Below are 12,871 nucleotides of genomic sequence, written 5' to 3'. Positions count from 1 at the left end.
TGAGGCAAACAAACCAGAGAGAGTACAGAACTTCAGATGAGAAATGAGTGCATAAAAATTAAGAAGACAGATTGCTGAGATATGTCACTGTGCAGGTAGGGAGGGCCCATTCAAAAAAATTTGTATGCTAAGAACAGAAATTTTAAACTTCAAAAATGTAATAAACCCACCAGAATGGTTAAAATTAAAAAGACTGACAGCAGCAGAATGTTTGCAAGTGTGTGGAGCAACCAAAACTTTCATACATTGATGGTGGAAGTATAAAATGGCATAACTACTTTGGAAAAAAGTCTGGTGGTTTCTTATAAAATTTAAACATACACCTACCCTATTACTCAGTAATTCCACCCATGGCAAATAAAAACATATGTCCACAACAAGATTTGTACAAGAATATTCATATCAGCTTTACAAAAAGATTTGTACAAGAATGTAACAGTTTTACTCATAACAGCAAAAGAAAACTAAAAACAAGCCAAATATCCATCAATAGCAACGGATAAACTGCAGTGTATTCATATGATTTATATGATGAAAAATATACAATAAAAAGGGATGAGCTACTGATACACACAAAAACATGGATCAATCTAAAAAACCTCATGCTGAATGAAAGAAGCTTTGTAGACTACATGCCGTATGATTCTAGAATAGGCAAAACTAGGTAATTTGAAGTGAAAAAATCAGAACAGTCACCTGGGGGGTAGGAATTGATCTAGTAAGAATAATAAGGAAACTTTCTAGGGTGATGGTAATGTTCTGTATCAGGTCAGTAAAATTTATCTGTAAAAGGTAGTGGTACAAACTGAATGTCTGTGTCTCTCCAAAATGTGTATGTTGAAACCCTAATCACCAGAGTGATGTTATTTGAAGTTAGAGCCTTTGGGGGGTAATTAGGTTTAGATGAGGTCATGAGGGTGGGGTCCCTATGATGGATGAGTGTCTGTGCTAACATCAGAGAGTGTACTTTTGCTAATCTAGGTTGTATATATAGCCTACTACATACTAGGCCGTATGGTCTAGCCTATTGCTCCTAGACTACAAACCTGTACAGCAAGTTATTGCATTGAATACTGTAGGCAATTGTAACACAACAGTATTTATCTAAATATATCTTACAGGACCCTAGTATATGAGGTCCCTCATTGAATGAAAAGTCATTATGCAGTACATGAATGTCCTCAACTCTACCACTGTAAATGAATGGGCACGGCTGTGTGCCAATAAAATTTATTTACAAAACCAGGAGTTGGACCATAGTTTGCTGATCTCTGCTCTACATGTCAAAGGTGGTTTGGGTTACATGAGTATATAAATTTGCCAAAGTTCATCCACTAGGCCATGTAAGATTTGTGCATTTCAATATACACTGATTTTACCCCAAAGAAAAAGAACCATAAACAAATATTAAAATGTAGGCTAATGAAAAATTCGTGGCTTGCAGGCAAGTACACTGATCCCTGCAACTTACTTCAAAAGGATCAAAAAAAAAAGATGGATTGATAAATACACAACACAAATAAAATAAACTGTTAACAACTGTAGAGCCTACAATTTGTATGGAGGTTAACTGTACAATTCTTTCAACTTTTTTATAAATTTGGAAGTTTAAATATTAAATGTTATTAAATGTTGGGGGCAGGTTCAGTAAGGGGCCACTGAAGGTTTTTGAGCAAAAGAACAAAAATAAGATTGATACAGGTTGAGTATCCCTTATTTAAAACGCTTGGGACCAGAATGTTTGGGATTTCAGATTTTTTTTGGATTTTGGAATACTGCATACACATAACGAAACACCTTGGGAATGGATCCCAAAGATGAACGTGACTGTGCATGAAACTAAATTGTGTTGAATATGTACGTGTGGTATTTTCCACTTGTGATATCATGTGGTGTTCAGAAAGTTTCAGATTTGGGGGCATTTCAGATTTCAGGTTTTTGGAGTAGGAATACTCAACCTGTATTCTACAAATATGATTCACATAGTACAAACAATTCCTCAGGGATGGTCAAATGAGGAAGAAAGTTAATAGACAATATTCCATACCAGGTAATGCATCAATATTTAAGGAGAAGGAATTAAGTACAAAAAGAGTTCACTAAGACAAGAAAAGTCAGAAGTCAAGAGAAGTAGGAAGTTTCTTATTATCAGGAATAAGGATGGACTTTCAAAGAATGTTCATACTGTCAATATAACAGAGAAATCAAGCAACGTGAGAACTGAAAAGTAGCTGTTTGACTATGCAGTTGGGTAACCTTGATAATGTAAAAAAGGTATAGTAAGAATATAAACCAGATAAAATACACTGATAAATTCCAAAGAAACAAACAAGAGACGATCAAAGGAATAAGGTTGGCAAGAAAAGGTGACAACTAGACAGTAAGGAAAGGTAAGAGGCTGCAACACTTCCTTCCAATGGAAAATGAAATGACTATACCGAAAACTCATTATATATTATCTCATCCAGAACATGCACTATTGGGTGAGGCAGTCAGCCATGGGCCTGAATGTCCCTGCACATTCTTGCTGAGTGTGTCAGTCTGTAAAGCTTTCCATTTCCTGATACTGAGCTGTTTCTTCTAATAAGTTACATCGGGAACAAAGATCAGGCAACCACAGTGTGTAACTACCATCCCAGGAAAAGGTAAACTAGTTTGTTTTTTGTTTGCTAAGATATTTGCTGCTTGAAGGAAAAAAAAAAAAAAAAAAAAGAAAAAAGGCTGCACCCTTGGTTTTGAGTTCCTCAGCTGTGATGCAAACCCACTGCACGCATCCATATGGACACCCAGCCCCTTTGTGGAATTTGGTAGCTAGGAAAACCTACACAAATATGCTGATGTTCGTGCTGCTTGCTATGCCATGAGTAATGATCGGTCTCTAACCTGGAGGTCACCTCTTTTTTGCCAGCAACCGTGAAACATTAGCACACTAACTTATTAGCTTATAAAAAGGGTACTTATTTATCATGTACCAGTCTTTATATGTTTTACACACGTATTATATTATTTCTCACAATAATCCTAGTCAGGTAGGTACTAATATGAGGAAAATGAGGCTTCAAGATGTAAAGTAACTAAGCCACGGTCTCACAAATTGCAAACAGCATCATCTAATATATAAGCCCAGATGGCTTTAAAACCTGCAGGTTTTTTACCCGTTAATAGTCAGGCCTCCTTCAAGCCTCCTTCCCAGCTGATTTATTGAGGGCAACTCTAATTCCCCAGATACAAGAGCAAAGTACTCAGATCTTTGTAGAATGAATACTTCAAATTATGTTCCATAGAAAATTGATATTTTGGAAATGTTAACATAATCTTAAATTTTTAAAAACAAAGAACAAAACAAAACAAAGATTAAGAAGAGCTAGGTTAAAGAAATCCAAATCACTGTCTTTACTGCAGAATTTTTCATGGTTTTAATATGCTAATGTATTGTAAATCTTCCAGTTACACTTACTCTCATTCTGAAATATAGTTTGGGAAATTACTGCTACAATCAACACTGCCAATTTAACTTGTACACAGAATAAGAAGTCAGCTTGGTACAGGTACAATCTTAGAAGTCAGCTTGGTAGAAGTACATAATCCTTCAAAATAGAGAACTTTGGACGGGCTCTGTGGCTCACACCTGCAACCCCAGCACTTTGAGAGGCCAAGGCGGGCAGATTATTTGAGGTCAGGAGTTTGAGACAAGCCTGGCCAACATGGTGAAACCCTATCTCTACTAAAATACAAAAATTAGCCAGGCATGGTGGAGCACACTTGCAGTCCCAGCGACTCAGGAGGCTGAGGTAGGAGAATCACTTGAACCTGGGAGGCAGACGTTGCAGCAAGCCGAGATCACGCCACTGCACTCCAGCCTGAGTGACAGAGACTCCATCTCAAAAAATAAATAAATAATAAAATAAGAACATCAAAGTTAGAATGTGGTCTAGCAGCTGCAAGCCAAGTCAACTTTATCATAGTTAGCAACACTGCTCATTTACTAACGAACAAAACTGAATTTCCCAGAAAATTATGTACCATACCTGGCTTTTTCTGAAATTAGAAGGGTAACAATCAAGAATTTTTGTAGCTCTAAACTGTTAACTGCTTTACTTAATAAATTTTGGGTGCTTTTAACAATGAAAGGAAAGATCACAGAAAAAGCAGTTTCTAGATAAAGCTTGTGCACTGGCTAATGGTAGTAGGTCGTTCTGATGACCCTGAGCATCACTACTAGCTTTCCAGTATGAAAAGTTGTATTTAAATTCTTTAAATAAGTGAAAAATTAACATTGTATACCATCTCACCCCTAAGTATACTTGCCTATCTCCTGACTTAGTCATCCCTTAACATTCGACAACTCAAGCTGTTTATTGCTCCAGTTTATTACACATTCCAGTTTTCCCAAAAACTGAGCTAAAGGCAACCACAAAATAGTTATGTTCATCATATAAGCCAGAGCTGAATACTGATCTCTAGTTTAAAAAGTCTACGGAAAATGTCAATTCAGCTTTTTCTCTGACATACACTTAGATGTTATTAATCAGGCCATTATAAACAAAACCAAGAGTTATACTGGATAGGTTAAATGACTATGTAAGTTGTGTAACCCTAACACTGTTGCCTTACAAGGAAAACAAATCGATGTCCTACTTACTTAAAGTATTATCTTTAGAGGGACTGGTAGGCATTATCTTTAGAAGAACTGATTTTTGCCCTCTGCTCTCAAGGAACTTCAAAGTCTATGTGGGACACATCATCAGTTTGAAAAAAATGAGGGGAGGGGGCAGCAATAAAATATGTCCATTTATTTTGAAAGGAGCTGTAGGGAAAACAAATATCTTAAAACTGAGAGCTACATAAATTAACAGTGTTTTAAGTAGTGACGTGTGTAGGAGAACATGGTTAATGTTTCTAATCTAACAGGAAGATTAGAAAAATGAAACAAGTTCCACTGCTGATATTATTCAGTATTTGTATCATTTTATTTTTGCTAACATTTACAAACCTAGAAATGCCCTTCAAACCATCAAAAGGGTGTACACTTGAAAAATGCTTTCCATACTAGGAGAAACAGTATTTCCCAAGTTGTTGAGAAAAGCTGCTACATTTTCAAAGAATTCGGAACACGGACCTTTTGTAGGTTTTAAAGAATGCAAACCAGTTGAAAATAGAAGCCTCGTGAGCTTTTATCTTAGAAAAATGCAAAATTACATACATTGGGATCTCATCTTACAGTGTCCTTCATATTGCCAAAATGTACTTATTAATAGAAAGTCTTGGCTTATAACTAAGTCTGACATGTGCAGATAGATTTGAAAGTTGAAACCTGGGGTTAACATACCTAAATTTGTAAAATTTTATAAACCATAAATTGCACCACCACTGCTATGTATTATTTATCTCGTCTCCCTCAGTAAATGGGCTGAAAGTTTGTAGAATGACATGCTACCTAGCTGCAACAGCACAACAGCACAGTCAACTATTGCTCAGTCCATTTTTAACTAAGGTTTACAACAGGAATCTTCAACGTCACCACCAGAATACACAAAGAAAAATATATTTAAAAATTGACACTGAAAATACAGAGGAACATATTTCACTTTTTTCAACATACAGTTACCAAAGTTTACACAGTTAAGCTGGAAAACCTTGTATTTAACGAAAAATAATTTTTCGAACAAGATTAGAATTTGTTCTACTAAAACTACCTCTGTTTCCCCTCTAGCCAAACAAACAAAAAAAAAAAACAAAAAACTGGGGATTACAAAAAATACAGTCATTTTTAATACTAACATAATGGAAAAGGACAAAAATGACAAGGTTAACGAGCAGACAAGATCAGCACTATGGCTAGTCTTTCTCTTCGGTTCCACAATTCCTAACCCACATTTTTGCCAAATCCCACTCTACACAGTACTTACACCTTCACCCACCTACCCACCCACCCACCCCATTTATGACGGCGATCACCTTCCGGGCAGGTATGTGAAGTCAGCCCCACTTCCAGTAGACAATCGACTAGAATGTCTCAGAAGTGACTGAGTCAGAGAATAAGAAAATGATAAAGTGAGAAATTAAAACAGATACAAGTTGTAAGGTGTGCGGAGGGAGGTGTCTCAAAGGGGGCTAAGGGTACGGGTGAGGAGCTAGGAGGAGACTTGGGGCGACAGGGAAGGGTTTCGAAGCAGTCCTAGGCAGGAGTGCGCAGGAGAGGCGAGTGAAGCAGCTCCAGTCAGAAGATCCAAAAGAAAACAAAACAAAAGCCACAGCGTTTCCTCTGGGAATAACCTGAGGAAAGGGACTCTCGGGACGCCCCGGCGGGAGGCAGTCCCGGGAAGCACAGGAGGCCGGGAACTCACCACCTGGTAGCGCCCCGTCCCCGGCTGGTGGTGATCCATCCTGCCCGGCTCGGGATCCGGCTTCCGAGCGGGGGAGTTCTCTCCGTGCTCAGCTCCCTCGGCCACCCCCGTCGACGACGTCGTCGCCGCAGGGCCCCTTCCGCCTCCGTTCCTGCCGCCGCGGTCTCCCGGCGGAAGCTCTTCACTTCCTGTGCCTCCCGCAGCGGCCGCCGAGACCTCCGCGTTGGTCGCGGTTCCGCGGAGGAGCACCGGGGCGCCGCGCGCACTATTGAGCATGCTCGGGCCGCTCGCGCAGACTCGCTGGCTCCGCCGGCGTCCCATCCGCGCCGCCAGTGGGAGGGTGTAGCTAGGTGGGAGGAGATGGAAAAGTAAGGCAAGTCCGGGGGAGCTGTCTAGGTTGTCAACCTGTCGAGTGGGCGGTCGCAGAAGGCGCGCGGGGGGCGGGAATGACCCGTCCTTGATTGGTCTTTTCTATGTGCGCGAGTCTCGCGCAGGCACGAGCCAGTGCGCCTTCTCACCACACAGAGACAGAGGCTGACAAAGGTATGGGGCCGCGTTCCTGGAACACCTGAGGACAGGTCTCCCGGGTACCCGACACTTCCTCGTATTACTCACCCAGCGTAGGACGTGGGGAGGAGATTCATCTCTAGAACATTGCTAAAACGCTTATTCAAAAATCATTCGTAAGATAAGGGATTTTTAAAAGACTAATATAGAGTAGTTGTAGTTTACAGCAAAATTGAGAAGTTACAGAGATATCCCGTATACACTTTGCTCCTACGCATGCATAACCCCACCCCCAACCCCGCCATTATCAACATCCCCCACTAGAGTGGTACATGTGTTACAATTGATGAACCCGAATTGACACATCATCATCACTGAAAGTCTATAGTTACCTTGGGGTTCGCTCAGGTTGTTGTATACTCCTCGAGTTACGACAAATGTGTAATGGCAGGTATTCATCATTGTAGTATCCTACAGAGTTATCCACTGCCCTGAAATTCTTCTGTGGGATGATTAGAGACGGGGTCTCACTATATTGCCCAGACGAGTGCAGTGGCTGTTCTCAGGCACAATCATGGCTCACTGCAGCCTCGAACTCCTCAGCCCAAGCTATCCACCTGCCTCAGCCTCTGGAGTAGCTGAGACTACAGGCACCAGCTCTTTGGTTACTTTTTAAATTTTTTTCCACTTTTTGGTAATAAGAGATTTAAAAATCCAACAGACTCTCCAGACAGCTCTCAAAGGAAGAGGTCTCTAGAGTTCTAGGTTACTGGAAGGACGTTAGAAGAAAGTAATGAAATCAGATAGGATTATTTTGTGGTAATAATAATTCCAATGGATTTAACAGCAAGGAATCACTTGGGAGCATTGTTAATAGCATCTCAGTGTCTGTAACCACACATGACACGGCATAAAACATATTTCTCTAGCAAGTAGAAGAGTATGACAGAGCAGTGAAAAGTGCCTTTTAACCTGAAGACCAACGTTCTATACCCTCAAAACTATGGTGCTGCTTGATGTGGCCCAGCTATGTTTTTAAGATAACACCACATTTTCCCAAAATGATCTTACAGTGGAGCCCCCTGAAGGGAAGGAAAGGGATCTGGAGCCCCATTTACTTTATTTCCTTCATGAATGTCCAGAGGACATCCTTGAAATGAAGACTGCCACTGGGTGAGCCTAATCAACTGGTTAAAATAGCAAGATACAAAAAAACCCAAAAACTCTTTGCGAGATTGACAACTGAAAAGGTAAGCCTTCCTCGTGGTTCTTTTTAAAGCATTCATCAACTCTTCCTATTTGTGCCATTTTGACATGTCTAATAGTAGAAAGCGTTACTGTGCTAACAATAAGAGGCAATGATATCTCATACTTAAATATTGTTAAACTTGCCTTGTTTTGATCTTAATGTATTTTAGTTTCTAAGCCAATAAACATATGCCATTTTATTGGTATAACTGGTATAAACGCTCACTCTCACAATTTCACTCCAAATGGTATTGCTTCTCGATGACCAAAACAACAGCCAGTGTCAGCAGACTGAAATTAGATCCTTATATCACTTACGATCTATAAGATTTATTTAGAACTTAATTTTATATGTATATGTGTTTTCGTTAATCATTCATGTGTTCATTTGTTTCTCAAATAGACGGCCATTTCTTACACCCAACGCAGCACTGAGAACATAACCGTAAAAATCAAAGACCTGATGAAAAGCAGACGTCTTGAATCCTGATAGAGTAACAGATTCTTTCTATTTTACCCTCCTCTCAGATTCCCTGAACATTTTGCTAATCTAGTGAAGTAACAAATTCAGCAGGAAACCGTATTTTTAAAGAGGAAGAGAAACAGGAAGGAGAAGTAGAACAACAGCTTACTAGTATAGAGCCCTTTCTAAGCCAGTACTATGCATCTATTATTTTAGCCTCACCACAACGTCATGATATAGGCACAATTGCACTCCTGGGTTAACAGATGAAGAGGGAAAATAAGGCACAAAGAGTTCCATGAACTTGGCTAATGCCAAATCACTAGTAGATGATGACAGACATCAGAGCCTCCACCATATTAAGCACTACGTTAAGCTGATATTAAGTGTAATGTACCTAATAAAAAGAGTCCTTGTCTCTTTCTTCTTCCTAACCACCACTACTGTGAAACGTGCAGAAGACATAAAAAGATAGCAAGGTATCACAAAGAGCCAGTCTGACTTCTTTAAATCCCACCTTCTTGATCTATGTAAAATAATGATTCTTATTCATCATCCCCAAAAGAGCCATTCTGAGCTGCTTTTGCCCACTTTACAACTAAGCCCGTGTGACCTATAATGGACCATTACAAGCAGAGGCACTGAGTTGTCCCACTAAGAGAAACTTACTTGAGATGTGATGGGAATAACAATATTCTTTACCATTTTACAGACCTTAAGCAACATCCAGTAATATTTTCAGTCTCTGGTGTTATGGTGACAACTCTAGTTATCTAAGGAATTTGCGGTGGTGCAGCACTAGAAGCTACCTCAAGTAGAATTGTAGAATTTTAGTGCACTTCACTAACACCTCTCATTCTGGCCTGATCAATTTTCATCTCCAAACACACAGCCACCCAACATTTTACTAGTGCCGCTCTGCAGTACTGGAGAAGACATGGAGATAAGCTGCCCAGATTCCCTTTCAAGAAAGCACACTCTGCCCAGCTGGAAGGAATGTGGCTGTCAGACAACTTCCAGTTGGTTGCTTTGTCAGGGTCTCCCTCAGCTTTCAACCTGAGGAGGTGCTATTTTCAGGGTGGCACCCAGCCACTAACTGAGCAAGGCAGTGGTACAAGGCTCTGGCTATTTTTGCTAGACACTGAAGCCCTTTAAGGGACAAACTTTGCTTCAGAGTTCCCTGTGAAGCTGGCAGAGACTTTTCCAGCCCTGCAGCATGTTGTGACAGCTCGCCCTGCCCAGTCCTTTTTCTTTTCACAGATGTTGCTCCCCAGTGAATCTGTTGCACTTAAAACTTTATATCAGCATCTGCATCCTGGAGAACCCAACTAAGACAAGTACCAAGATGTATAGTGATAGAGGAGCATTATCAAAATTGTGTTAGATAATTTCAACTATCATTCTACATGGTTGGTGTTTCATCTTCAGAAAAACCCTCAGGACTCTACATTGTTAGCATTTTCTCATGTGGATTTAATGTATCCGTAAGCCTTCCTACTAAGAATGACTTTGATGTTGTTCTGTAGTGTGATGCTGTATAGAGGTCATGGGGATCTCTTTGCCTGGGGCGTACTTCCCATTGGGAACCCCTCCCACCTTCCCAGAAGCAGGGTCATTCCCTCTAGAGGTAAACTAGCAACTTAACATTCATCATCCTCTTTCTTATACCGTCAGATATATTGAGCTGCACACCCAAATGCCAGGATTCTTTGTTGGGATTCCCACCAGTTAAAGAGCAATAAGACATGCCATTGCCTACAGAAAGCCATCTACACAGGCCTAAATCACGGGGAGGCGATGTTCCAAATTTTCCTTACTACTTCACTGATTTTTAGTTTCTTATCATTTCCTTTACCACATAGAACTACTCAAAGTAGCTATTGATGGTTAGTGTGATCACAGATCTTAGTAATGAATCACATTTGGAATATGTATGGTTTTTGTATAATTACCTGTAGAATGACTAGAAAGAGGTAAAATTGTATTATCTGAAAATTTCTATCTCTACCTAATGAAAATTCACTAGCAATAATTTTCTGGACATTAAATTCTAAAGTGTATTTTAGAAAATATAAGAAACTATTGCTTTTCATATATAAATGAAAATTAACACAATAATGACTCCAGTTTTATCTCTGAAACTTTTATAATGTGTATGTGTGTATATATATATTTTAATCAGTTTGTAGGCTTGAACCTCAGTTCAGCTTCACATAGTGTTTCTTATTTAACTGGTTCTGAGATTCCTGTCATCTGTTCAGCTCTATAATTTTAGAGAGGATATCTAAGTGAGCAATTTTAAAATCAAGTATCTACTTGTTTTTCCTCTCTTTATTCTCCTCCAGTATGTTGGAAGAATCTGAAATAAAACTTTTTATCAGTCAGGATTCAACTAGAGAAACGGAGTCAGTAGAAGACATACCTTAAAAGATTTATTGCAGGGAATTGGCTTACAGTTCTGTGGGCTGGTCCAGCAAGTCCAGAATCCACAGGGCAGACCCCTGTAACTCTAGGGTTGGAGTTGAAGCTGCTGTCTACAGGCAGAATTTCTTCTTCCTCAGGGAATCCTCAGTTCTGCTCTTAAGTACATTTAACTGACTCAATCAGACCCACCCAGATTATTGAGGATAATCTTCTTTACTTAAAGTCAACTGATTCAAGACTTTAATTACATCTATTAAATCACCACAATGCCTATGTCAGTGTTTGAATAATTAGGGCTACAATCTAGCCAAGTTGATACAGAGAACTGACATTCCCTGTTTATGTAAATACAACAAACTAATATAGTATCTATATAATAAAGATAAAAGTAGAGGAAGGAACAGGAGAAAGGAAGGAAGTACCACAGAGTTAGCTTAGAAATTTAAATGAATTTCCTAAATTTAAGTTTTCCTATCAGCTTTATATAATACATATAGTTATATATGATGGCATCACCAGTAAACACTTGGAAAAGATCTGAATTCTGATAAGCTACATCTCAGTCCTAACAATATTTTTATTTAGCATTTTCATTTTTCCTTTATTTGTTAACAGGCAACAAATGTGAGCAAATCAGTAGCCATGTTGCTTTGGGCAATTCATATTTGAATTTGGAATAACTCATAAGTTGTTAAAATAATCTTTGCTTTACCTTGGGTATGGAAGGCTGTTCTTTGACCATACTAAAGCAGGACTTTCTATGATGTTATCTCCTTTTTACTCTGTAAGCCATAGAAGAGCAGCACAGTCACTGAGCATAGGGCTGTTATGACAGGTGTCCCTTAACTGGCTAATGTGATTATTGTATAAGAAGACAAATACTGTGTGTGTGTGTGTCTGTGTCTGTGGTATGTGTGTGTGTCTATATGTGTAAAATATTAGGAAAGAGAAATGTGTGCTATGCACCCAGATCTTCTTAACATGTTAATGTGCATTTGCTCTTTTTATTTCATAACAGAAACCAGGCCTCATTTGTTTAACACAGTCTAATGTCAGTACACTGCCTCACCATTAGCAACATATTATGACACAACAATAAGATCAACATATAAGAAGGTTGCCTGATTTCAGTCCTGATGATAAAGGTCACTAAATATCTGAAGAATAAAATGACAATGATAATCAGATGGAATAACTTACCAGATGCTGCCTTTCTAGAACTACGAAGAAAATTATACCCATTTTCTGGCTTTAACATTCAAATAGGGGAAAAAACTACTGGCCTGACAAAGCCAAAGTAAGCCAAGATAATGTTTGGGGAAAAAAAGGAAGTTCCTTTTGTATCTGGCAGGTATATCCTAGAAAAAATAAAATATTTATATTGCATTTCACTTCACCTATCAATTATATGTGAAATTTTCATGAAATACCTATAAATTCTGTTTATGAAGATGATTATTGAGAAATCTGTCATGATTTCCCCAGTGAAGGTGAAGACACCAAGTGCAATTCCAGATACTGACTTTAAAAAAAAAAAAAAAGCATACATTTAAGTCTTTAATTCATCTTGAGTTAATTTTTGTATACAGTATAAGGAAGGGATCCAGTTTCAGCTTTCTACGTATGGCTAGCCAGTTTTCCCAGCACCATTTATTAAATAGGCAATCCTTTCCCCTTGCTTGTTTTTGTCAGGTTTGTCAAAGATCAGATGATTGTAGATGTGTGGTGTTATTTCTGAGGCTTCTGTTCTGTTCCATTGGTCTATATATCTATGTTGGTACCAGTACCATGCTGTTTTGGTTACTGGAGCCTTGTAGAATAGTTTGAAGTCAGGTAGCGTGATGCCTCCAGCTTTGTTCTTTTTGCTTAGGATTTTCTTGGC

At 39.0% G+C, this 12,871-nt stretch overlaps 1 protein-coding gene and 1 long non-coding RNA gene across 3 annotated transcripts in view; one reads left to right on the top strand and one right to left on the bottom strand.

Moving 5' to 3' along the window:
• NDFIP2 (Nedd4 family interacting protein 2) overlaps nucleotides 1–6,749 on the bottom strand; it is a 70,619-nt gene extending 63,870 nt beyond the window's left edge. For both annotated transcript variants that reach the window (XR_006693513.3, XM_005586071.5), the window contains exon 1: nucleotides 6,348–6,749. Coding sequence is in view for 1 of the 2 variants with exons in the window: in XM_005586071.5 (XP_005586128.2) it covers nucleotides 6,348–6,668 (321 nt within the window). In the remaining variant the exon portion in view is untranslated. The remainder of the gene's footprint in view (nucleotides 1–6,347) is intronic.
• On the top strand, nucleotides 6,667–8,077 carry LOC107128004 (uncharacterized). Its single transcript, XR_006693516.3, has 2 exons — nucleotides 6,667–6,890; nucleotides 7,928–8,077. It is a non-coding gene; the product is annotated as an uncharacterized lncRNA (long non-coding RNA).
• Nucleotides 8,078–12,871: the final 4,794 nt, after the last annotated feature.

This window comes from Macaca fascicularis, chromosome 17 (genome assembly GCF_037993035.2).
Source record: "Macaca fascicularis isolate 582-1 chromosome 17, T2T-MFA8v1.1".
Classification (NCBI taxonomy): domain Eukaryota; kingdom Metazoa; phylum Chordata; class Mammalia; order Primates; family Cercopithecidae; genus Macaca; species Macaca fascicularis.
The sequence above is the reverse complement of the archived record's forward strand: the minus strand, read 5'-3'. Positions and strand labels throughout refer to the sequence as shown.